This window comes from Lasiodiplodia theobromae (assembly GCF_012971845.1).
Source record: "Lasiodiplodia theobromae strain AM2As chromosome Unknown scaffold_11, whole genome shotgun sequence".
Taxonomy (NCBI): Eukaryota; Fungi; Ascomycota; class Dothideomycetes; order Botryosphaeriales; family Botryosphaeriaceae; genus Lasiodiplodia; species Lasiodiplodia theobromae.
Window position 1 is genome coordinate 426,176 of NW_023336311.1, and position 25,380 is coordinate 451,555.

Below are 25,380 nucleotides of genomic sequence, written 5' to 3' on the forward strand. Positions count from 1 at the left end.
ATGTCTAGGAGAGAGTCAAGATATGCTCATTCGCAGTGCGCGGCGCGGGCGCTTCTGGTGTTGGTGTTGGTGGCGCGGCGGGTCCGCGGAGAGACACTGTGGCGAGGAAAGCGGAACCAAACGCTGTGCCGGGGGTAGCAAGCAGTGAGCGCGAAGAGGGTGGAATTCGCCAAGCGAAGTAGCGATGGAAGGCTGGATGAGTACCCAGACGTGCGATGTGTTACTGCACTCATTGACAGATTTTACTCCTTAATGCTGTGTGGTCAAATTCTGGGTTATTAAATTGAACGCTGGGACTGTGCCATGTGGCGTGTCGTCACCGCGCAGTACCCACTCGTGCACCAAGAGGATGAATGATACGTAGGCATTGGATAGATCAGTGTAGTGATGCGTTGCTGTTGGTCGTCCTGGGCAGTTTATTGTGGCACGGTTCAGCGCTTAATCCCTCTGGATATCTGCCAGCCCCACTGCGGCACATCCGGCGCCAACGTCAGACAACTGCCCAGTTATAAATGCATCGTTTTCATCAACAAATCGCGATGATTTTATCTGTGCGTTCTACAGTTACCATGCCAGACATCTATGGACGTTCCTCTGCATTGTTATTTGTTTCCATTGTCAGCGCAATTTTCTATGTCCTCTTCAAAGCTTACAATGCTCGAAAAGTCATCCACAGCCTGCGCGAGCATGGACTTGTACGTGCCTTGGCCTGCGGCGATCCATATATGATGCTGACTTTCCACCCAGCCAATGCCCCCCTTCAATTGGATTACCGGTCACATGCTCGCCATGGTACCATTCATGAAGAAGTTCTTGACTGATGCCAGCATGTATCATGCGGTCACGGAATTGGCATTGTCTCTCGAGAAGGAAGCTTTCTATCTCGACTTGTGGCCGCTTAGCGAGCCGTTACTCATCCTCACTACTCCTGCCATGACTTCCCAGCTTACGCAGGAGTTCAATCCACCCAAGCCATCTGTGATTAAGAAAGCGCTTGCTAGACTTACGGGAGACCCCGATCTCTTTACTATGTCTGACATAATGTCCAAACAGTGGCGAGCTATCTTGAATCCTGACTTCAGTCCCAATTACATGCTACAGCAAACGCCGAAGATCGTAGATGAGTGCCGTGTTTTCTGCGAGAAGATGCGAGCACGCGCATGCGAGAACCAGATATTCTCCCTGGAAGAGGATGCAATCCGCTTGTCTTTGGACGTGATAGGCATTGTGACGTTGTAAGAACATCAATCAACACTGTGTATGTCAGCTAACCAGTCCGCAGGGATACGCACTTCAAATACCAGCAATCCACCTCCTGGGTTACAGAGAGCCTCCGTAAACTGATCAAATACACCTCCTCCAGCACAGAGCTGGGTCTTTCCAAGCGCTGGAATCCTATACGCATCTACAACCTCTGGCATCACGGACGCAAAATCAACCGCTACATCGAAGCAGAACTAGACAAACGCTTCCTCAAGCTCCAGCACTCTCACAATCCAAAACACGCCACCAAAACCGCAAAACCCCTCATCACCCTAGCCCTAGACGCCTACCTCGCAGAGCAGAAAACCAACACCGCATCCCTCTACTCCCCCTACCTCGCCACCCTCGACCCCACCTTCAAACGCTCCGCCCGCATCCACCTCCGCCACCTCCTCCTCACCCCCACCACCACTTTGTCCCGCACCATCGCCCACACCCTCCACCTCCTCGCTACGCACCCCCCCTCCCTCTCCCGCCTCCGCGCCGAGCACAACCGCGTCTTCGGTACCAACACCAGCGCCGATCCCAACCGCGTCGGGAACCTCCTCGCCGCCGTCCCTGGCCTGCTCAATCACCTGCCTTACACGACTGCCTGCGTCAACGAAGCGCTGCGCCTCTCCGCGGCGGGGCCCGGCTTCGGGCCGCGCGTAGGTGGCGGGCAGAAGGGGGAGAAGAACGTTGTGCTGGTTGGTAGCGATGGCACGCGGTACCCGACGGCCGGCTGCAAAGTCGTGCCGCTGCACCGGGATAGGAGGTGCGACCCGGCGGCGCTCATGCATCCGGATGTGTTTATGCCGGAGCGGTGGATGCCGGCGGCGACGGCGGGGTCGGGCGACGCGCTGCGGGTGGCGGAGGGCGGGTGGCGGCCGGTTGAGGGAGGGGGGTGGGATGGTGTGGGGCAGGCGGTGGTGGTGGCGGAGGTGAAGATTTTGTTGGCTATGTGTGCGCGGGCGTTTGATTTTTGTCTGGTGGATGAGGGGCGGGATCGTTTTTATTCGTCTGGTGTGCGCGGGGTTGGGACGGCGTTGGGGGGTGCGGGCGGGGGTGCGCATGTAATGAATAAGTATCTTTGTCGGGCGTGGATGGCGGTAGATGGGAAGGAGAAGAGTATTCAGTAAGCAGGGGTTGGGTGAGGTCCTGTTTCTTCGGTAAGGAATTTCCCTGCAATGAAAATACAATTGCGACATTTCGCTTCAACTTGGTTTTACTATAGTGTTAAAAAGAATAAGTATATTTCAGAAGAAATCTTGTTGTATGTTATGTAGCTCCACGGTGTCAGAGGCGAAGAAGGCAGACTTCTAGCGCTCCGCTACCGCTTCGCCAGCGGCTCGATTGTAGAGGGAAACGTTCTATAAGCAAATTCCACTGATGTGTTTATCTCAATCTATTCATCTGTCTTCCTATAGTGTAACATCTTCGTACCATTCTGATACCCTGTCTACCAACATGACTCATCGAACTATATATCGGTAGACTCTGATGTAGCCTCAACCCGACGACGCTCTTGTTCTTGATTGATGAGCGAAAGGATATCAGCCTTGCCCTCTTCCTCTGCCAATTCCGCTGGAGTCTTCCCACCCCCATCTTTGAGATTGACGTCGACACCTGGATGTGCTAACAGGATTTTGACGGCTTCGACCAGTCCTTCCGACACCGCTCTTGTCAATAGCGTCTGCTCATTGTTCCAAATATCTTCGTTCACTTCGGTACCCGGAAAAGATAGCAGTGCCCGGAAAACAGCCTTGTTGTCGTAACTCATAGTATTGTAAATGAAAATTGGGTTTATTCGACGGGTTCCTAGTCGAGCCAATGTCCACTCAACTACATCAAGGAAGTCCATGTGTATAGCATAGGATAAGAAGTCTAAATCCGGAACATGGCCCGAATCCTTCATTTTCTGCCAAACAAGTCTGAATATTGGTCCATTCTTGAACAACCTGATCCAATCGACAAGTGTTGGATCGGCTCCATATTGTAGTAGCTCCTCAACTGCATCAGTCATCTCGAACTCCGCGGCGAAATGCAAAGGGACGGCTCCTGCAATAAATTCGAGGGAGAGATGAGACGTGCGGTATTTCTCTTCAAGGCTTTCATATCCCCAAACATAATCGTTAAATTCCGAACGTGATTCGTGTTCATAGCCCACGGAGCGGATATTCGGGCTGACCCCAGCCTTGAGAAGAAGTCTGATCATTTTCATCGATCTTTGGGCTACAGCAATGGACAAGAGCGAAAAATTGCGAACATAATCGCCAGTTGTCTTTGCTCCACTACCAAGCAGGCAATCGACCGCCTCGCTGTTTCCATTCCAAGTAGCACGGAGAAGGGGAGAGTTCCTGTCGTTGTCACACGTATTGGCATCTGCTCCAGCTTGCAACAGTCCCTTGACAACTTCGGTGTGTCCATGGTTTACAGCGGTGAGTAGGGGCGTGCGACCGTTTGCATCCCGGCAATTGACATCGAGACCTTGCTCCAAAATACTTGTCGCAATCCGTGTAGAAGTAGCAAAATGCAGCAAAGACCTTTTCTCATTGTCAAGGGCGGTGATACTTGCTCCTCCTTTTAACAGCGTATCAATAATTTCGTTGTGTCCATGCTCTGTAGCCATAAACAAGGGTGTCTTATGTTTTGAATCCCGACTGTTAACATCAATACCTTGCTCCAAGAGATATGTGACAAGGTATTTGTCTCCGGAGAAAGCAGCAAAATGCAGTGGAGTACGTGCAAAAATGTCGGACTGCCTGGCTGTAGAACCGACTTCGATCAAGCTCTTGACCACAATGAACCATCCTTTCTCGGCTGCCCAAGAAAGAGAAGATCGCCCTTCATGATCCTCCTGGATGGCAGAGGGACCGCGGAGATGGTAGAGAGCTGCGCTCATATCGCCTGCTTTGATTGCCGAAATGATATTTTCCTTTGGATTCTCTTGGCCGGGTTCATGGCTTCTGATGGAGTTGTCATCCCCCTCTGGGCTTCCATTAGACTCATCACTGTCTGTGGAACTGCCACGTTCTTCTTGAATCCCATTGGACTGAGGGCGCTCTACGGAGCTTTCATCTCCCTCCGGACTTGATTTTGCGTTTTTGGTGTTTGGCGAAGTTGCGTAGTCTCCGAGTATGTGTTCCAAATATGTGAGCTCGTGTACGGTCAGCACGCTAGGGGATTCTTTGGCAACACGCAAGGCGACTTTGCCGTAGATGTCAAGGGTTTCTGTCAGGTGCGGCAGAGTTTGCCGCAGTTTGAGCATTTCGATGATTCCTTTAGCACCGAATTGTCTGTAGCCACTGTGTTTGCCCTCACAAAATAGTGCCCAGCGGTAACATTCGCAAAGAGCCACCACACAAAGCCATAATTCTCGTTCAGGATCCATTAACCTTGTGGTAGATCCAAGATCCTCTGAGGCTATACTGGCTTCCTGACCCTGCTCCTCTGGACCAGATTGGCACTGTTTCCAGGATCGTAGAGACGTGTCGAAAGCCCATCTCAGCACCTCTTCTGCCTTTTTCCAGGCCCCGTCTTTGCGGTACTCGTCACCAAGCTCTCTTGCTCGTGCAACCATGCTCACGACGGGTAACTTCTCTTTTTCAAGTAGAGCGGGGATAATGCAAGCTCTCGCGTCGTTTTCAGAGCCAAGCCCAGAATCTGTGAAGGCTCCGATAATCTCGGTGATATTATCGTTGGCAAGGTAAAATCCATGGCGTCCTTTCGTGACTTTTGTCTCACCGCCAATATCTTCCAAAATATTCAAGAGATTCCTAAAGAGCTTAGTGTAGATCTCCTGGGCGCACATGACAGCCGGTGAATGATTAGTGCGCGTTATTAGAGCATCAAGATCCCAATGAGGCTGCTGTTGTGGCAGCGTGTTGCGATCGAGAAGGTCCCAGCCGAATAACCAGTCGTTGTTGTCGGTAGGACGGCGGTGTTGTAGTAGATCCAGGTCCATGGGGACATAGGTAGTGCGATCGCTTGTTCGGTGCTTTTTATCTGCAGTCCGTGTCCAAACCCAAGTTGGGTCAAACCCAGATGTAGAGGGATAGCTCAGCCGCACTCTGCGAATCTTATTGTCAAGTCTCCCGAACCAGTGACTAAGTGTTGATTGTCGAAGCGTGATATTTGAGTTGGGGACTCCGTCGACCTCAGCTTCTTGGACGAGAAGAAGACGTACACACTGCAGACGTTCAAAGATCATCCTCCTCGACGAGACTGAAGATTTACAAGTTCTCATTCTCAGTGACCACATCCATAAACTCAAGATCGCCTCGATTTCGGATGCATCGATATTCCATTGGCCTTCTAAGTCGCCAAGGTCCGTGGAAGTGCGAGAGAGAGAAATATATACCATGTCTCTCTGAAAGCGGTACATGTCGTCAGTGGAAGTCGGCATTTCGGCGACGGCACAGTCAAGCGCGAGGAAAATAGTGTTGACGTTGGCCCACCCGTCTTTTAATACGGGTGGCGTAGTGTGGTTGCTGAACAGAGCATCCACCGTCCTTCGAAGTGCATCGGTTAATGTTGCTGCGATCTCCCTGGCCGCAACAACGTCTTCGGTCCATTGGCTGCTGTTTCTTCGAGAAGATCCAAGTCTGAGGTCGACCCCAGTCATACGCGCAATTCTTGCACGTGAGAGAAATATCCGGGGTACTAGACGGGGGACCTCATCGCCTTCCTTCTGCTCTATTTCCGCCAGCCATTGGTGGATCTCCTTGTTTCCACAAGTGGAATAGGATGAGTCAAATTCAACACAACAGAACCCCAACAACAAGACTATGCCGGTATTCTTGTTTGACAGAGAGACAATTCTGGTCTTTTTTGTGTCGTTACACGCATACAACCCCTCATCAGAGACAAGAGTGGTTCGAGGACCAATCGAAAAGGTGGTGACTTGCCAGATGTAGGTGGAATGGTTGTTGACAGTACGAGAATATTCATCATTGGATACCCGTGGTTGTGTCTTTGCTTGCCGAACGTTAAGCTCCTCCTGAAATATGTTCCTGCATAGCTCCAGTGCGAGCCAGTCCAGTTCGTGTCCTTGGAAAAGGTCGGGATCGTCTCCTAAGCGGTTCTCTTTACTAAGGCGTTTGGCTCGAAGGATCGAGCGGACAATACTCATGAGGAGCGTCGCACCCAGTTGAGCAATGGATATGGAGGAGTGAAATGCCCTGAGGCCAACGAATTGCAGGGTGAATCCGAATAAAGTGACCGGAACAAAGATCCAGACCAGAATATTGTTCGTTCGTTGCAGCTTTTGTCCTCAGACTTTTTCGTAGAAGTAGTGTACTCCGGGATAAGGTCTCTAAGTGTTTCGTTGTACGCAAACGAATCAAAACTCTGCTCTCCGATAATTTGGTTGCCAGGTTGTACCCAAAAGAAGCGGCTTCGAGCGTCGTTCGTGGGCGTGTTTTGTGTGCGCCTGAAGATCCGTTCCGTTGTACTTCTCGCCACTATGTGACCACACATGCCTACACCGGTGCATAGCAAAAGTGTCCCGGCTAAAGTGAAAGGAAAGGCGTAGGCGTCCGCGGGCTTATCATCCTTCTCGAAACTTTTGCTAAAAGCAAAGACCGAAAGACCTGCGAATACGAGCACTCCCGATTGAAGCAGAAACCCCGAAACGGCAGCGAATAAGAACCAACCGAGCGATAATTTCTTGATACCGACATTCAATGACAATTTGGGATGCGGTGGAAAATCGAAATCGATGTCGCTGACAGTATCTTGTAACCCTTTCCAAGGATTAAGGATATGCTGGCTGGCCGTAAAGTCGCACCATTCCGCTTCTCCAGTGCGACTTGCAAGATACTCTCCAAAGGAGTATATGCCAGCACTTTTTTCTTTCCCTCTCAGGCCGTAAAAGTCTTCCGTGTTCGCGTCTCGATCGTGCACAATCTCCAGAATCTTCGCTCGGCCAAGAACCCGCACTATACCTCCATTGCTGTACATTTCGCAGATGTCGCGGCTGGTAGAAGAACAGAGTTCTGCCTCGATGGAACCACCTCCTTCTTGCGTACGGCCGATGAATGCACGAAGTGATGGACTGCCACCAACACGGATGGCGGAAACGACGATAGTTATGATTCCGAGGGGGGCCATTGCCAAGAGGAAGATATCGATCGGCGACACGCTTTCGCTGAGGAATTGTTTCGTAGGGGATTCTCCGAAGAGGGATATGAGCGGAGCTAGGTCTGTGGCCAGGTTGTTGAAGAAATCATCCCACCAGTTAGAAGGCATGATTTCGCAATCGAGAGAACAATTTGCAGGGCGTTGCTGGTGTGAAGGTCGTTGGAAGAGGACAACTGAGAATGTGATGAAGGATGAAGTTGATGTCGGAAGCGTAACAGCTGAATCGCGCTTGGGGGTCACTCTCTTCTTGCATTCAGCTCTACGAGAGGCGTGTACTACCATGCTTCGGGACCGCGACAAACGTGCCCAATCAAAGGATTCCGTGGCGTTCAGCTGGCAAGCGCTCGGGCCCTACTACATCAATACTCATTAAATTGGTGAAACCACTCCATGATTCTTGATTTTCCATTCCTACCATAGGTGGGAGAGAGTCGGAGATATCATCTACGCCTACAGTGAATAATCAGAGATGTCCTTCTACCTGCACTTCCTATCGGTGCTCTGCCGGTGGCCTAAGCGCAGAGGTAAAGACTCTCCGTGCGAGGCCTGCGGAAGTATTGCTTTGCAAGAATGTCTTAAGCCATTCAATATTCGACGCGTCTTTTTTGGTACGATGATCAGCAAAAAAAAAGAAAAATGGAGAACCCCGCAGAGCAGGCGGTGGACTAGGCGAGACCAAAAGAAACATGCGACGCCAGCAAATTTTGAACTTGCGCTCCCGATGGAAACATCCGATGCAAAGATGAGGAAGTGTTTGTTGGCGGACGGAAAGAAGAGTGCTGATGACAGATTGCTGTTTTACGCGTCAGCCCAACACTGCGTGATTCAAAATATGATCAGAGTGCCGAGACTATCTATACCCACGAATGATTAAAGATGTCAGGTTGCTGTGTAAGTGAAGACTGACCGAGAGGTGGGGCTGTCAAGGATCGATTCAAGGCGCAGATGAAAGAGGATAGGATGAATTAATACTAACATACAGGATATGCCGAACATGCGAATTCAAAAGGGGCAGGTATCCATCTATCGGTTTAGCGCTCTGTAGGCCAGAAGGTCGCCAAGTATGCTACGCAGTGCAACGCGCGCGTCCGGGCTGTCCACTTCTTTGGATATGAGCCTTCGATATTGTCAGCACAGCCTGCTTACCAGCGTCGTCATTCAGCCTCGCCTCGAGCACGCATCCGCCCTTTCTTCCACTTAATCCGCTAGTCGTGATAACACTAAAACCATAGCATCACGCATTTCGACACTGTGCGAAACTCCTGGAGCAAAACACAGCCGAAAAAGGCGCGGTCAGAGCCTTTCGACACCCGGCTGGTTCCCTCTCTTCCTTTTTTTTTGTTTATCACTGTAGTCCAAAATTCAAGCTGCAAGATCCCAATCATAACAATCGCTAAATAAGGCAATGAGGTGCAATTATGAGGGCTACGGAAAATTGGCTCAAATTAGTTCTACCAACGAGAGACTGCCGCAGCCAACAGTACCGCTCTTATCATCACGTTCAGTTCCAGCAGTGGCATCCGTTCTTGTAAACATTTACCACCGATTTTTCAATCCCCAGCACCACCAGCTGGCGGTGCGGTGGCACAGGCGCTAGCATCAGTTTCAGCCTTGAGCTTTGCAGAGAGCTTGCTTGATGCGACTGGCCGCACGACGGACGCATGAGGGAAGCGTTCATGGAGAACAAATGACGGTTGTGGCGTGCCAGAGAGCTCATTGGAAAAGTGGAGATGAGACTGGGATGATTTTCTGCAGGTCGCATCGGACACAGTGCAGCACTGCGGATCGTACCCATGCGACCGTTTGCCAACAGGATTGTTCAAGTTTCACTCCATGAGCCTCCGAACGTATCAGACTTCTAGCAGCGTGAATACGGCCGGCTAGCACCCCGCCTTCAGCCGCAGCTCCCCCTGTTTACTACGCGCCACTGGGGCCAGCCATGCCTGCGGGCGTTCAGCTGACAAGCTCATAGTTCCTGTTACACCCGCACTCATTAACCTGTTCAAAACACGCCACGATGGTTAATTTACCATCTCCGCCGCGGGCGCGAGGGGGGAAAGATATCGTCTGTACCTCGAGTGAATGAAAAAAATGGCGGCCAGCACCACTTACTAAATGGGGCCATCTACAGAAAATTTAGGAGACAGCCTTGATCAGAATACCCAATGCACAACTTGACACAGCCATGTCTTTCTCTGCATTCTATCGCATATAGTATCGGAGACCGAGTAAGGGCCTGAAGCGTAGAGGTATAAAACCTACTACAAGCGAGGCCCACGGAAATCATTTCTTCCTACCAAAGTATCCTTAAAAAGATTACCAATACCTTGTTTCGTTCTGATATAGACGTAGGTTGCAAAATAACGCCAGCTTGTATCAACGCAAAAAGACAAATCAAGTATGACACGACTGAACTGACAGTGGACTGACCAGGAACAAAAAGAAGATGCGACGCCGGCAAGATTCGAACTTGCGCTCCCGAAGGAAACAGATTTCTAGTCTGTCGCGTTAACCACTCCGCCACAGCGCCGATATCAGGCAGTTGATGGATTGAGATCAGCATTGTTACAATATGATCCAAATTTGCAACAGAAGACAACCGCGGGCTGAAGATTCGATACCAATTTGAAGAATTGTTTCAAGCGTAAACTTTAAAACCAGCTCTCTCCCACTCGGACTCGCCTTGGTTGATGCTGTATTAACTTTTACTGGCATGTGCAGTGGTGTGGGGTGTAGACTGCTCTGTGAGGGTATCCTTTGGGTTGGGTGTTTCGATCCGAGCCGTGCCCGGCCCTGACCAGATAGTGGATTCTGATAAACACAGAATTCTTCCTCCTTTTGAACCACTGCCGAACGGGCAAGCTCTCAATTACGAAACTGCCACTCAAATGAACAAGCGCCACATATGAAAGTCCATTACCCTTCGTCCTTGGTCTTGTTTGGCTCCTCATTTGTACTGTTTTTGTTGGATCTCTTTACGAAATAGATTTTACACAATGCAGCAGATGGTGTTTTCTCCAGGCTGTACAAGATATTCATTCATACCTTTTTTCAATTCTTGCAGTCCACCTCTTACTTTTTTTTTCCAATCTGGGTATTTCTCCTCCCACCGTTTCTTCTCTCCTCATATTACTTCCTCTACTTTTTCAGCTCGTACTTGTCCAAATCCCCGTACGTCTCGCTCAGTCTCTTGGCCAGATAATCACCACTCAGCACGCTCGGATATTTCTGCTTCCCCTCCTCGTACGTGCCTGGGATGGCCTCGATGACTTTGTCGAAGTCCGGGTTGCAGAAGTAGGCGACGCTGTAGCGGGCGGGGTATTTGTCAAGCCCCTCCTGGCCGGGCTTGGGCGGCGGCTCGACGACGCGATGCTTGGTGCTCTTGATGGTATCGTTGGCCCAGCGCTCGAGCAAGTCGCCAGCGTTGACGACAATGGTGTCCGGGATGGGGGTGGCGTCGACGAAAGTGCCCTTGGGCGACAGGACCTGCAGGCCGCCGCGATCATCCTGGAAGAGGAGGGTCAAGGAGCCTGGTGAATCAGCGGTCAGCCACAACGCTTCAAGAACCCCCGCTTGGTAAGTCAGACACCCCCATCCCCCAGCCCACGCACAAGCACGTACCATAATCCGAATGCTCCCCCGCCCGAACCTGCACCTGCCCATCACTCCTCCGAAACACTTCCTTCTCCACCGCCGGATAATGCAACAACCTAAGCGTATTATCCCCCCTCCCCGTAAACCCATCAAACCACCCCTCCCCCAACCCCATCCCCAACGCAATCGCCCTCATCACCTCCCGATGCAACTCCTTACACCTCCCATGAAACCCCTCCATCACCTCCCTAAACTTCCTCCCTTCCTCATCCCCAAACCGATCCGGCCACATATTCGGGCAGCCCTCCTCGCCCTCCCTCCCAATCTCCAAGCTCTCCTTCAGATCCGGCACCGCCTGCCGCAGCGCCTCGACGTCGCCGGCGAAGTCGGCGCGCGTGACTTTTTCGCGGCCGTGCGCGACGTAGCCGCGGTTGGCGCGCGGGGAGTACCATGCCAACGCGTCTTTTTGCTCCTGCGGCCGGGTGAAGAACTGGGCCGAGTGGTCGAAGACCGACCGCACGGTGGAAGGGGATATGCCGTGGTTTTTGAGGTAGACGAAGCCGGCGCGTTGGAAGCCGGAGAGGAGGGCGGCGGCGGCGTTGAGGCGTTCTTCGGGCGTGCCCGAGGTGTATTGGGAGAAGTCGATGAGCTGGGTCGGGGGATGTGAGTATAATTTTGTTTTTGGTTTGGGTGATTTTTCTTTTTTTTTCTTTTCATATTCTCTGGAGGTTGAAATGGTATTTCGGGGAAAGTCACACGTACAGGAATGAAGAGGTCGTCCTTCTCGACGGCGGAGTCGACTTGGATGGGGGCCATGGTGGAGTAGGGGTTTCTGGAAGGCTCTGGAAATGTTCTTCTGGCCTGAGTAAGGAAGTGCGGCTGAGAAAGTTTGAGATTCGCAGAGGTGAAATGATCGGCTGCGGAGATACAACGCTGGTTATATGAGCGCCGTGAGATATCAGCTCTCACGAGCCTAGACGCGGCGCAGCGATGGCGCTGGTGCGGTCGTATCAGGAGATATGCGCGCCGCATTGAGAGCATCCTTTTGATATGGTCGAGGTGGATGACAGGAACCATCGGCGACCGCCGCGGAGGTTCCGAAACGGGGAGGATGGTGGGCGATAAGGATGCGGGGCTTATCGCGGAGAACACAGGAGGGGTAGCTGCATGCAGGTACGACAACCCATTCATCCTGCTCTCCAAAGAGTGGGAGGAACTCGCGCCGACGGCCACATCCCTGCTGCGGCTCTCTTTTGTTGATGCCGATAGGAGGCTTGAAAGTGTCGCCCCGCCCAGACTCTCCTTCCTCTTTGAGTTACACGATCGACCGCTGACTTCACGTTTCGCTTTCTTTTCTTCCCCTCCAACTTCACTTCTCAAACCAACTCTACTTTTGCCAGCAACACATCAACACCACCATCATCCGACGGAGTAAAGAGCAAGGAAAAAGAACAAGGCATCCCTCAACACCCCCCACTCCCACCATCACCACACCCCGCCACAACCATGCCAACCGTCGACGTCCACACACACGTCTACCCCCCCTCCTACATCTCCCTCCTCCGCTCCCGCACCACGGTCCCCTACATCCGCAACTTCCCCGACGCCCCCGACTCCGCGCGCCTCATCATCCTCCCCGGCGAAGACGCGCCCACCGCGCCCGGCACCGCGCGGGGCCGCCCCATCGGGCCCGAATACTCGTCCATCGCCCACAAACTCGCCTTCATGGACGCGCACGGCATCGCCGCCTCCGTCATCTCGCTCGCCAACCCGTGGCTCGACTTCCTCGCGCCCGACGACGCCGCCTCTGCCGCGTCCGCCATCAACGACGAGATCGACGCCCTCTGCGCCGCGCACCCGAAGCGCCTGTTCCACTTCGCGACCCTCCCACTCTCCGCGTCGGCGGGGGCTGTTGCGGCTGAGGTCGCGAGGCTAGCCAGCCCAGCCGTGCCGCATTGTCGCGGCGTCATCATGGGGACGTCCGGCCTGGGGCGCGGGCTGGACGACCCGGCGCTCGAACCCGTGTGGGCGGCGCTGGAGGAAGCGGGCTTAATCGTGTTCCTGCACCCGCATTACGGGCTGCCGGGCAACGTGTACGGGCCGCTGGCGGGCGAGTACGGGCACGTGTTGCCGCTGGCGATCGGGTTCCCGGTCGAGACGACGATTGCAGTGGCGCGGATGCTGCTGGCGGGGGTGTGGGAGAGGCATGGGAGGTTGGAGGTGCTGCTGGCGCATTCGGGGGGGACGCTGCCGTTCCTTGCGGGCAGGATTGAGAGTTGTGTGGCGCATGATGGGCATTTGAAGAAGGAGGGGAGGACGGAGCGGATGAGGAGTTTGTGGGAGGTGTTGAAGAAGAATATCTATCTCGATGCGGTCGTGTATTCGGAAGTGGGGTTGAGGGCGGCGGTGGAGGCGAGTGGGAAGGATAGGATTATGTTTGGTGAGTGCTTTTTTTTTTCCTGCTTGCTCCTTAGTGTTGTCCCGTGCTCCTGAACGGAGGGTGCTGACGATGGGGGAAACAGGTACCGATCATCCCTTCTTTCCGCCGCTTGACGGGGAAGAAACGGAATGGTTGAGCGTGAAGACAAACTACTCTGCTATCAAGCAGGCGTTTGACGGAGACGAATCGGCCGCCGAAGCCGTCTTGGGCGGTAATGCAGCGAGGATATTGAAGTTGGATTTGTGAACGGAGGGTATCGGAGGGGATGATGAGATGATGCTTTTACCTGAGTGGAGGGTCGAACGTAGGTATGGAAAAAGTATTTCGGTCTGTTCAAACGCCAAATAAGATTGGCTAAGTCCACTTCCACATCTCAACTGAACACAGACTGTGCTGAAGCTGCTGCGCGTGGTTGATTCATCCAGTTTTACATTTGCTGTTTTTTCTGAGCTGCTTACACCCCAGCTGATATTTTGTTCAATTGCGCATGCACAACAGGAATCTTGTTTTCTTGTTGATAAACACGGGTTTGCCGTCAGCCACTTGGAGTCATGAGGCACGTGTTGTTTGTCAAAGCTACAAAATTATCTGCATGGTATCCGTGCAGGCCCCGGCTGGGCTTATGGAACTGCGGTTTGGCCATCCCTGAGCAATTGTAATGTGTGATAAGAGTTTAAAAAGCTCCTCGCCAATTCAGCCTCGTATCCTTCCATACCGCGGTTTCTCGACAAAGCATTTTGACAAGCAGCCCGTCAGGATTGCTTTGCCATGAGGCGAACAGCTTGCTGATTTCCTGCTCCACGTGGCTGGTTTGCTCCTTTGTTGTCATCAAACCATTGTTTCTTCCAGGTTGGATTTGGCTTGGCTATATTAACAACACTCACCGCGTCACTAATCAACGGCCTTTCGTATTCCTCACCTTTACTACTGTGATCATTCCACAAAGCCGCATTACCTTCTACACCGAGAGCTTGTATTATCTTTGCAGCCAACACGATGGTGCGTGACCGTGACGACCCACCACAATGCAGAATTGCCGAGTGTGAACAGCCTTTGGCGAAGAGAACACGAGGAGAGTACTGCGACGACCACACTTGCGAGTACGAAGACTGTGGAGAGAAGAAGGACGACAGAGAACAAGGAAGATACTGCGACGAGCACGGATGCAACATGTCGTTCTGTATGTGTCCGGCACTGGATGGAGAAGACTTTTGCGACTACTGCACCGGAGAACTTTGCCATATTTCCGGTTGCCATAGGGCAAAGCAAGCACCCGGAAAGGGTGACTATTGCATGGACCATACCTGCTACAAGGACTCCTGCTACAAGCCGAAACGCACCATCGACCACCCCAGAGAGCTCTATTGTGGAGAGCATTCCTGTCGTGCTCTTCCAGACTGCAATAAAGAGCCCGCAGTGGTTGGCGGGTTCTGCAACGAACATGAGTGCGGAATTCCCGGGTGCCATACACGGAAGAAAGATGGCTTCACATACTGCGCCGACCACAAATGCCACTCAAATTGGGACGATTGCGAGGAGTCTGTGTTGCAAATCGAGGGCCTCTTCTGCGATGAACACACCTGTCAGTCATCGGACGAGGGTTGCTTTGAAGAAAGAGCTAGCGACTATTACTGCGACGTCCATTCATGTGAAATACCAGGTTGTGACGGGGAGGCGCCGCATTCCTGGACGCAATTTTGCGACAGACACTGCTGCAACTGGGAATTTAAATGCAAAAAGCAAAGGGTCAAAGAAGACCACTGCGAGGATCACGGATGTGTCTCCTGCTCAAAGATCGTCTACAAAAATGCCAGAGTCTGTGAGGAGCACAAGTGCAAAGAGTCTCGGTGCAAGAAGAAGAGGGCATCGGACGGGGAGTATTGCGAAGAACATACCTGTAAGAAGTCTGGTTGCGATTGAGTTGGATGAACTAGCTGTTACGGATGCTAGAGTGGATAGGTAGCATATTTTTGGCGAGGAATTTGATTGATAGCACCCGTTTTTACTTCTTCTCAGTCATGATTCCCCCTTTCAAACAACATCAGCGACTCTGTTGATTGCTCCGTTCGAGTATTTCCCTGGATGGTGATGACTATTGACTGCAACGTGAGCCATACTCAACCAATAACTAGACAATAAACTCTTTTCAAAACCGGCTTTCAACCCTTTCTGAAATCAGAAGAGGAGTCAATCAGAGAAAACGATCTTCAATTGGACTACTATTGCTGTCGCTCCGTACGCTACCACTCTCCTAGAGGCATGGCGATGCAAGCATGAGGGTTACTGTCGTATTAATCGCAAAGCTATGACTTCAGTCGATACACCAGCGTTGATCGTCCGGGAGAACTTTCCATTCGATGGCGCGGTAGATGTTGTCAACCCGTATATTTCGTGTGCTTCCGTCTGTAGAATTGTCTGTGATGCCGTTGAGCGAGTCCACTGCTGGGAATTCTTGGTACAATGCCGTTGCTCTTTTAACCATGGTTCCACGATTGCTGCGTCTTGCATAGATTACCCCATCCTCAGTGCGGTATACATACACCAATACAACGTGCACAGGGTTGGTATCCGGGTAGAGCTGTTCGTCGTAGTCTACTTCGCCCAAACCGCGGTCCAGAAGTATAGCAGCGTGCGTATATGGCTCGTTTCCCAAAGGCCGCTCGAAATGGAGCCAATATGGGTCAGTGCCTGCTTCATCTGGCCCTCCAGAGACAAGAAAGGGGCATTGTCCGGCTCCATCTATAATCCAGAAGCCTCCACCCACTGTGTGGTCAATAGCGTTTAGCAACAAAGCTCCGGGGCATTCCACCAACAAGCCGCTACTTGAAAGCGAACCATTCGTGTACGGCTTCCAATAAGATCTTGCTGTAGAGTTTAACCCTAGAAGAGATTTGGGTGCCCAACGGAAGCCAGGTTGCTCCAGGCGAGGCACATCCCAGAAGATCACGCAGGTTGGTAGGTCTGGAAAGACTTCCCAGAAACCCAGGATCCGGTCTTCTAGTCTTTTCCCAAGTATTCTGTCCAAACTGACGTTGGCTAGCGAGGCAAGGCAGAGTGCTTCGTCCGTTGCAACACTTGTTGTGCGGCCGATCAGACCCCATACGATGTAATGCAGGTCTGGCTTACGTAGCGGGGAATATGGTGAAAGCGCTACGGTAAGAGATGCTTCAAACGTGAAGAGATCATTTTCGTACTGGTATCGGTTGCTGTGCGGCGCCCAATTATCAGGCATTATCCACGAGGGGGCATTTTGCAAATCGTCAAAGCAAAAAAGCTGATCGCGGAATGCGAAGCACAGAGTCAGCGCAAGAGCGCCTTCTTGCCAGGTCCAGAGTCTTTTTGTCCAAGCCGATGTCATGATTCGGGCAACAATCTCGACCATGGACAGATTTTTGATATTTACTGATGTTAGGCGCGCATCCAGTGCAACAACTACATCTGCTTCGTCATAGGTCTTTCTCATCATCTTGATGGCCAGCCTCCTCATGGATAACGGTTGTACTGGGCAGCACAGGGTGTCTAACCAAATCGCGATCGGCTGCTTGGGGAGCATGCTGACTATCCGACAGATTCTTCGAAACTGGCACAAGGCGATCGAATTCCGTCCAGGGTTCCCAAGGCCATCAGACCATACGTGAGAGATGGCCACGTATTCTGTGTCGTCGTCGGCAGCATCCACAACAAGGGAGGCACCTTTCAGTGGAGTGTCGATCCGAATCACCGGGATCTGACCAGCCTGCAGAATGGCACATATCTGGGCAGAGTCCACGAGTACATGGTTGCATTGACATCCACGTCGGGCGTGGGAATGGAAGTACCGCTGTGGATCAATTTGGTATGCAGAGCACGCCAGGAAATCGCAGTTGTAGTGAGCCTCCTTACGATCCGAGGTGCCCAAGAGTAGGAGGAATAAGAGAAATTCGGCGCTCCGTTCCCCGTAGACCTGAAAAACTAGATAGGGGCACCAGCCAGACTCTATGAGCATCACCTGGACGTGGTCTAGACGGCGGGCAACCGAGCCCCCCCGGATCTCTTTTAGACGTTGGGGAATATGATGAATGGGGCCATGGATGAAAACATCTCTTTTAAAATGCGAAGTCTTCGAAGACCATGAGCCCATAAAGTCATGCAGACTGGATAGAAAGTTAAGCAGTAGTCCCAAAGATAGGACAAGTTCCGAGTCAAGGCCATTTCTCCTCGTTTCGGAAATTGCGTCGTATACACGCTCGGCAGTAGTAAGGATTCGGGATTGAGCAGAAAGTGTGTCAACATGAACTCCATGGGCTCTTTGCTGCTTCAAAAAAATCATCTGCTATCCTCACCAGGTTTCCTGTGTAGATGAACGAAGATCCGTCGACGGGTTTGATGATGAAGTCGTCCCATATGATGGTGTCGCCGAAGAAGGCGTGAAGAGTTCCGAAGAAAAGCCAGCTTTGAAGGAAACTTTGCATTTCCGTAAGAGCCTTGCGTCCTGAAGAGATGTGGGAATCCCAGCGTCCTTGGTCGAAGACGTCTTCGTCGGACCAGCCAACGCGGCTCGGATAAGAACAAAAATCTCCACGGTCGTACTCTGTGAAACAGACATACTTGATCCGGGGATGTTCGCGGATGGGCCTGGATGGTTTGATGAGATGATCCATGTCGCTTTCGAGTGTTGTCCTTGAAACGTTGTAGTTGTGAGGTAGTGGTTTCTGGCGAGGCTGAGAAACAAGTGATGCTGATTACCGCCCCCACCTACGCTATACCTCATCCACCTTACCATGCAGACCACGCGCCGCTTCCAAGGCTCATGTGATATAAATCTGACACGTCAGCAAGGTTGCATGTTTCCTCACAAGGTCAGACCATGCTGCGGTCGAAAAGTGTCTTCAGCATTACTCTTTCGTCCGCAATTCATCGACATGTTATTGTTTCGCTACACAATAGTCACCATCGAACATGAACCTAAACAGGGAGGTAAAGGCTCTAGTATAAGGAACCGACTAGACAGAAAGCAGAAAAGAAGCAAACCACAAGACTTGGCCTACGACGAAGAAGAGCCCATCAAGCTTCGATATGCCTCCACCTCCCAGAGCTCACAATTGCACCGAGTGTCGAAAACATTTCAGATACCATAAAGACCACATGCCATACTAGATAACACAATCTGTAAATCCAGGGATCTTCTCTTGTCCATATGAGGGATGCAACTGCCAGAAGGGGTTTACTTGATTAGACCATTTCAAGCACCACGTTACCACTATTCACGGATAATCAGAAGCAAAGATCCATTCCATACCACAATCCAAGATTTACCTGTTTCGCTTAACTCAGATCGACAATCCGCCCCGGAAGCGGTTGCGACACGTCCGGCTTCACAATCCAAGTATCAACACTGAACGCCAGCGCCCCCGCAAGCCTGTACCTATCCGGGTCAACATAGACCCTCAACCCCACATCCTCCCGCTCCAAATTGAACACCCGAACCAAGACATACACCTCCGCCGCCGGCGTCCCCGGCATGAGCGCCATCCTCTGCATCTGTGCCACCGCTTCACGTCAGCCACAGTCCCATTCACGACACACAAGACGTTACTTGTAGGCCGAACACTCACCCGCGCATACTGTGCGCCGCTCATGAACAGCGGCTCCTCGCACCCCCTCGTCGTCGTCTTGACCTCGATGTAGTAGGTCGGATTGTCGGTGACGTCCGTTATGCCGTCTTCGAGGTATCCCTTCTCGCGCAGCTGCGCGGTGAATGCGCCCTCTGTGTCGTGGTACACGATGTCCGAGGTCTCTGCACCGTTCCAGGGCTCGAGCGTGGAGTAGTTGTTGCACACGCGCGCTTCCTTGCGGAGTGTGCTGAGCCAGTTGGCGGTGGCGCTGAAGTTGGGGAGATCGAGGTGGCGGAGGAGCTCGACGACCTTGTAAGGGGGGGGGGAGTACGGGTTAGCCATGCGGATTGCTGTTTCAGGTAGAGGTTGGGACTTACGAAAAGTTCACCTGCGGCGCCGACTCTTCTGTCGCGGTCGAGAGAACGCATGGTGAAGATGGACGGATAGTCGATGTGGTAATCGGAGCAGTTAAAAACTGCGAGTTCGGGTGTGTGAGAGCAGAAGCAGTGGGAAGCGGAGTCGCAGAGGGGGATGTATGCGTTCCTGGCGGTACCGATGAGGCGATCCAGCAGAGCAGCATACGCGGCGTTTTCGACAGGCTGCTCTATTGATTCAAAGATCTGAGAACCAGGAGAGTGGGTTCTCAGCGATCGCCGCCAGTCAGAGACTATGTCTTCAGCGTTGTCACGCTCATCGTTTCGAGAGTCGGGAAGGTCGATGTCGGCGGCGTGCGTATGAGCTGTTGTATTCTGACGCGGGGTGGACCTCGCTCCGTTAGCACGGTTGGGCGGCTGCTGCGTTCGTGTGTCCAGGACGCTGTCAGTCCTCACGCGTGCAATTGAAATATCGCCGTCAACAGGCCGATAAACCCCTTTGACCTCGACTATCCCCGCCTTCTCAAGGACATTGTCAACCATTTCAAGGCTGCTACTCCCGAGAATCTTGATCAGCACTGCCTCTGCAGCTTCATCTGAGATTTCAAAGAAGTTGAAAATATGCTTCGGGAGTTCCTCGAGGTAGCACGCTTCCATCTTCTGTTTTTCTGCTGGTACGTAGAGCATCAAATGGTCATCAACAACATCCATATGAAAATTCGCCTCCAGGTCTTCAACGGTGTAGACTGTAGGCCCCTGCTTCAGGCTAAGTGACTTCGAAATGTAGTGACTGATGTGGACCGTGGCGGTCTGGAGGAGTTTGTACAAGGATTTATCCTTTCCTTTTGCCTTGCGACTGTTGAAATGTACTGCGCACCTACAACTCATAAATAATAAACTCATAGGAAGATGATTGTATAAACATACCTGAAGAGTGCATATGCTTTCAGCTGGAAATTCCTCGTTAGTCCTGGGTTTGGGATGCCGTGTTCAGCAGTCGTAGTCTCCGTGACCGCTTTAGACATCAGTTTATTCAGAAGACCAAGTCCAATAAGCAGTTTTCTGCAGGAGTGGACCTCCGTTGGAGAGAGGTAAAGCAATTCGGCTTTTCCCTCGAATGCCTCACCATATCCCGTCCGGTCTACCACAGAAAAGTTGTAGAGGGGCTTGACGAGCTTCAGATCTCCATTCGGAAGCTGCACAGGCAAAAACTCCATGGATGCCAAGCGCGACAGCTCCTCATACTCTGGGTTCATTTCGCTTATCGCCATGAAAATCTCTACCAATGAATCCATTAGATCTGGTTCGAAATGGAATTTTGTAATTCCTTCGATAGCGTCGACAAGCATGGGGGCGTCTGGTCTTGGGACATGTAGCCTGGAGCAGAAGAAATCCTCCAGAGACCTATATTCCGTGCAGATGGAATGTTTGTGCGGGACCTCGATGCTACCATCAGCCCAGATGCATGTGGACAGAGGAAACCATGCCTGTTTGAGCGAGACATATATCAATTCATGCTCCTCGAGATTTTCCCTGTAGTTTTCAGTTATAGTCGCATTTCAATACTTTTCTTTTAGATGATACTCACCGGATCGACGCGTTGTCGTGAATTTCGGTCGTTTTGGATAGATGGGTGTATATCTCCCCCGCCTTTGGCCTGTCTTTCACCCCTTGCATCCGCATTGTTTTGAGCTCATTGATGCAGTCCGTCCAATCTGCATTTCGAAGTAGTAGAAATGCCTTAAACAACTGTCCTACAGTCGCATACTTCGACCGCGAGCTGATGCTTGGAGTCGACTCGAGCCATGCCGGCCCATGCCAGACGCATGAGCTCAACTTATGCCAACTATATTGTGTATCCTCAGAACCGGGAACGAAAACGAGCTTCTTTGATTGGAAAAATTCCCTATTCTATTAAGCATGGCACATTCAACTGGGGAAGTTCAGCTTACCTGATCTTGGTGATATCTTCATCCGTGCGACAGTTTCTCGTGATGCCGCTGTATATGTTGAAAACAGAGGCCTCAATAACGTCTCTAGTGAGTTCTCGATTTGAGGCAATTGTGGAAAGCATCAACCTGTAGAATACCAGATCATCGCTGAACCGCACCCCCAATTGCTTGAGGAAAATCCATTTGCCCTCATCTTCGTCCCGAATTCTCTCAGGAAGCTGGACGAAAATGAGCCCACTCCTTGGAATTTCCTTGACCAATTCCTTCAATCTCGGTAAAGGAAGGTAGGCTCCCTCAAGAAACTTTAAGTTTCCTGTTTCCATGGGAACCTCGCATACTCTCAGCTTATCGCTCACCGAGGGTATTATCGATTCATATTGAGACCAGTGTTTTTGAAGGAGACCGAGAAGCTTGTCTGGACGATGTTTCATAATGTATCGGAAGTCTTCAGTGAGGCCGGAGTTGCAAGTCAATCTTGGAATACGTGGGATACCGACAATTTTCTCGAGCCAGTCCCTCCACGACATCCCATGATGGCGTGCATGCTCAGACTCTGCGTGTAAATACTTGATTGGGAGGAACTTTGCTGGAAACCCTTCAGTAGATACATCCACGGGCTCGAAGAGATTTGCGGCACTGTACTCATCCAAGGCGTCTGGAAGATAGATCTCGTCTGGTCGTAGAATGGAGCCATCGGAACCGACAATGCGTACGTCAAATCCAAGAGATTCCTCTCCTCCCGGGAGGTTCCAGAAGAAGTATCGTAAGTGCTCAATCGAATTTTTCATGGCCAATGTGTTTAATGGTCCCTCGTATTTCTGGCGGATCCATTGCAAGACTTGCTTGACATTACATTCCTTGACTCCAAGGAGAGTGAAGAACTTTTTTCGGGAATGATCTTTGATGGCCTCCTCGGAAACGAAGTCTTGATCTAGATCCGTTGGAATTTCTCCATGGCCTGCTGAGGTAAAGTATATCTCACTCGCACCTGCTCCCCACTTGCCTCCTCTTAATGGCACCAGAGGCAACGATCTCAAACGTCCACGTATTTCTTGGGCTAGTGAGCTCGTCTGGCCATCCGTCAATGGTTTTGAGAATAGACGTGCGATTCTTGTATGCCACTGCTTATCGGTATCCCGTGATCTCATCTTAGAACTCGGCCCGTCCACGTCAGCCGCCAACCGGTCAACCAGATGGTTCCACCTGATCAGCTTAGTGCCCAAAGGATCCAGGAGCTTACAGTTATCCTCAGGATAACCAACATCCAAGTAGATTTCTTGCTCAAGATCCGAGAGAAGCGGGTTTCCGCTCGGGTCCTTACAATCGTCTGGAAGCCAGCAAAGCTGTGCAGGTTGGTAGAATTTTCCACTCCTTGTCCTCACAATCCGTTCATTCCTCAGAAGGTCGACGATCAAGGGTCTCAGCTTTTTCCAGAATTTATCTGCCACTGTGTCGGGCGGAAGGTATTCCATCCACTCGTATTGCATGATTTCGTCTTTGCAGAAGCTCAAAACTGCCTGTCGGAATGTTTCTGCTACGCCACGGAGAAGAGCCTCGTTCCTGGGAGAGTGAAAGATGTCCTCACGACTCGCCTGAGTGACAAAGTCTGATTGTATCAGAAACTGCGAGACCCGTTAGTTGCGTGGCATAGTGGGAATAGGATCTGTATTACCTGGAAGCCCACATGCCGGAGCGGCAAAAAGGCAAACAAGTGCTGATTTTCGAGGACTGGATGTCCTATCTTGTCCACTGGGAAAGCTAGTACCACAGTTGCCTGGTCTATGCCTTCCCGCTTTCCGTCGTACGGCAGGCCCGTAACAACTCGTTTCGAAACCCGATACAGACTCTCACGCTCTGAGTCAAGCTCCCCATTGGTCAATTTCTGTTTGACAATGACATCAAGTCCTGGCTTCTCGTCACGCCGATAGGAGTATATGATCTCAGTCACGTTTCCTGATGGGTTGTGGATCTGCAGCCTCAGTTTCCGGAGTTTGGTCAAGAAAAGAAGCAAACTTTCTGGGATGTCGTTCAAATCCTCAACCCGCTTCTCGAAGTCGGATTGTGCAAGGAGCGTCAGTGTGAACCTCGTCTGGACGTTTTCGGGTAGGTCATAGTATCTCTCCTGGATTGGAGTCACCATACCAAGCCCGTCTTCATCGTCGTGAGAGTCGCGGGAGTAGGTGAACGAGAAGGAATAAGGCTCGGACTGGATGTGCACTTTTTTGGCGACTTTGAAGACGGACTTGAAACCAATTCCCTTCTCGCCAATGTACCCTTGCTTTTTTGTCTTCGTGCTTTGATCCGTGCTGCAGATAGCGACGAGGTTCTTGGGAGAGAAGCCATCCTCGTTTGAGTCGATTACCATTTTGCCAGGGTATAAGCTGAACTTGAGAAAGGGACTTTGCCCTCGGGAAGCGGCACGCTCGTAACTGTTGTCCTCGGCATTCTGGATAAGCTCGTATACGAAGCGCGTATCTGTTGAGTAAAGATCATCGACCACACTGTTCGAGAATGAATTTCAGCATTGACAGGGACGGCAGTCAAGGATACGAACCGTTTCGTTAAGTTACTCAGCTTGCGTCGCAGACTTTGTATCTGTTTCAGGGTACCTCGTTCAGACGCGTTCGTCCGAAGCTGTTCGCGTCTTTCGGGTGTCATCCCTCCATTTTCGAACCAAATGTCATTTATCAATTGTCGGCCCTTTTTTCGCTCCTCTTCAGAGTATGGTTTGGCCATTTTTGATTGTTAGCAAGACTTGGGGAAAGTGAGCAACGCGAGCTGCTGTTGTGGAGATAGCCGCCGAGTATTTTGTAGAGGTGTTTGCGGCACAGCAGGCGGCTAAGCATCACAACCATTGGCTACAACATCACACAGCCCCATTGCAGATCAAACAGTTGCCAGCGCATTTAGAGAAGATCATCCATTTTCGTTATTTATTCAGCATTTTGGCTAGGCCAAGAAGTTTCGAAGAACGAACGCGTTTGCCGCCGCCGTAAAACATCTCCCAGCTTAACAGCGGGGCCCAAACACTTGAGTTCCGCAACCCCGTATCCCACTCTAAGGCTTGCAGACGAGACCGATGGACGAGTCGTACTCGCAGTTACCACTGCAGCACTGGCTGAGCTGAGTGCAGGAGCCTGCGGTTCCAAATTAGCGACTGTTCAAAAAGTAATGGGAATATCCATCAAGAAAATGGAGAATGGTAAATGAGCTGACTTACCGCCGTTGGCAGTGCACCTCTTCTCCATCTTGAACTTGCGGGCGGCCTTGCAGACAAGGCCAATGGAAGAGTCGTACTCGCAGTTGCCGCTGCAGCACTGGCTCAGCTGGGTGCAGGAGCCTAAACACGAGTCCAGAGTCAGCTCAACGATATTACAAATGGATGTGTCTTGGTAGGAACGTACCGCCGTTCGCAGTGCACCTCTTCTCGAGCTCGGGGGAGGCGACCTCGGGGGCGGCGATGGCCAGGGCGGCGAAGAGGGAGATGAGAGCGAACTTGAACTGCATTTTGGTGGCTTGGAAAGAAGTCTTCTAGAAGAAGTCTGGAAGGATGAATTGGATGGAGTGGCTTGTTGACGTGAGTTGGTAGGGCGCTGATGTGATTGCTATCGGACGAAATGGGCAGAGCTTTTATACACCAATTCACCACCCATGTCCCGTTCCAAATTCTAATTGCATTACTCTCTGCTTGAGACATTCTGTATGTGCTGTCGTCGTCTGTGGAGTCGCAGAATCCTTCACAGCAGTCATGAACAGGGATGATCTTGACGCTTCTCAGCGAAGGCCCGTCCGAATTGGGAAACCACTTCTGAATATCATCCCCATCGGTATGTTGGTTAGGGCATCGGCTCACCGCGGCAGTTCACGACAGGCTCCAGGCACGTGGGGACGCGGGCGGTGCAACCGTAATGTCTGACGCGTTTCGCAGTGTCTGCTTGACCGGAAGGATGCTTTGTGGGGGCGGAAGGAACACGAACCGTACCTCAAATGGCTGTTGGAAGTATAAGGCCGGCCGTGCAACTGTGGAGCATTGGGGGGCGAAA

At 51.6% G+C, this 25,380-nt stretch overlaps 5 protein-coding genes across 5 annotated transcripts; 2 read left to right on the forward strand and 3 right to left on the reverse strand.

Moving 5' to 3' along the window:
- Positions 1-569: 569 nt before the first annotated feature.
- LTHEOB_4251 (Cytochrome p450) lies at positions 570-2,881 on the forward strand (the record flags this gene model as incomplete). The annotated part of the gene is made up of 4 exons (XM_035513265.1): positions 570-695; positions 748-1,235; positions 1,283-2,122; positions 2,749-2,881. 4 exons carry the CDS (start codon positions 570-572, stop codon positions 2,879-2,881), a joined length of 1,587 nt encoding a protein of 528 aa, XP_035374955.1.
- Positions 2,882-10,521: 7,640 nt separating this feature from the next.
- On the reverse strand, positions 10,522-11,793 carry LTHEOB_4252 (Thymine dioxygenase; the record flags this gene model as incomplete). Its single annotated transcript, XM_035513266.1, has 3 exons — positions 10,522-10,913; positions 11,197-11,626; positions 11,740-11,793. The coding sequence occupies 3 exons, from the start codon at positions 11,791-11,793 to the stop codon at positions 10,522-10,524; spliced, it is 876 nt and encodes a 291-aa protein (XP_035374956.1).
- Positions 11,794-12,483: 690 nt separating this feature from the next.
- LTHEOB_4253 (Uracil-5-carboxylate decarboxylase) lies at positions 12,484-13,663 on the forward strand (the record flags this gene model as incomplete). The annotated part of the gene is made up of 2 exons (XM_035513267.1): positions 12,484-13,417; positions 13,500-13,663. The coding sequence occupies 2 exons, from the start codon at positions 12,484-12,486 to the stop codon at positions 13,661-13,663; spliced, it is 1,098 nt and encodes a 365-aa protein (XP_035374957.1).
- A 5,058-nt stretch (positions 13,664-18,721) lies between these two features.
- LTHEOB_4254 (uncharacterized protein) lies at positions 18,722-23,702 on the reverse strand (the record flags this gene model as incomplete). The annotated part of the gene is made up of 8 exons (XM_035513268.1): positions 18,722-18,937; positions 19,012-19,320; positions 19,389-20,241; positions 20,313-20,918; positions 20,974-21,042; positions 21,338-22,268; positions 22,578-22,959; positions 23,010-23,702. 8 exons carry the CDS (start codon positions 23,700-23,702, stop codon positions 18,722-18,724), a joined length of 4,059 nt encoding a protein of 1,352 aa, XP_035374958.1.
- A 692-nt stretch (positions 23,703-24,394) lies between these two features.
- Positions 24,395-24,844, reverse strand: LTHEOB_4255 (O-superfamily protein; the record flags this gene model as incomplete). Its single annotated transcript, XM_035513269.1, has 3 exons — positions 24,395-24,474; positions 24,558-24,677; positions 24,742-24,844. 3 exons carry the CDS (start codon positions 24,842-24,844, stop codon positions 24,395-24,397), a joined length of 303 nt encoding a protein of 100 aa, XP_035374959.1.
- Positions 24,845-25,380: the final 536 nt, after the last annotated feature.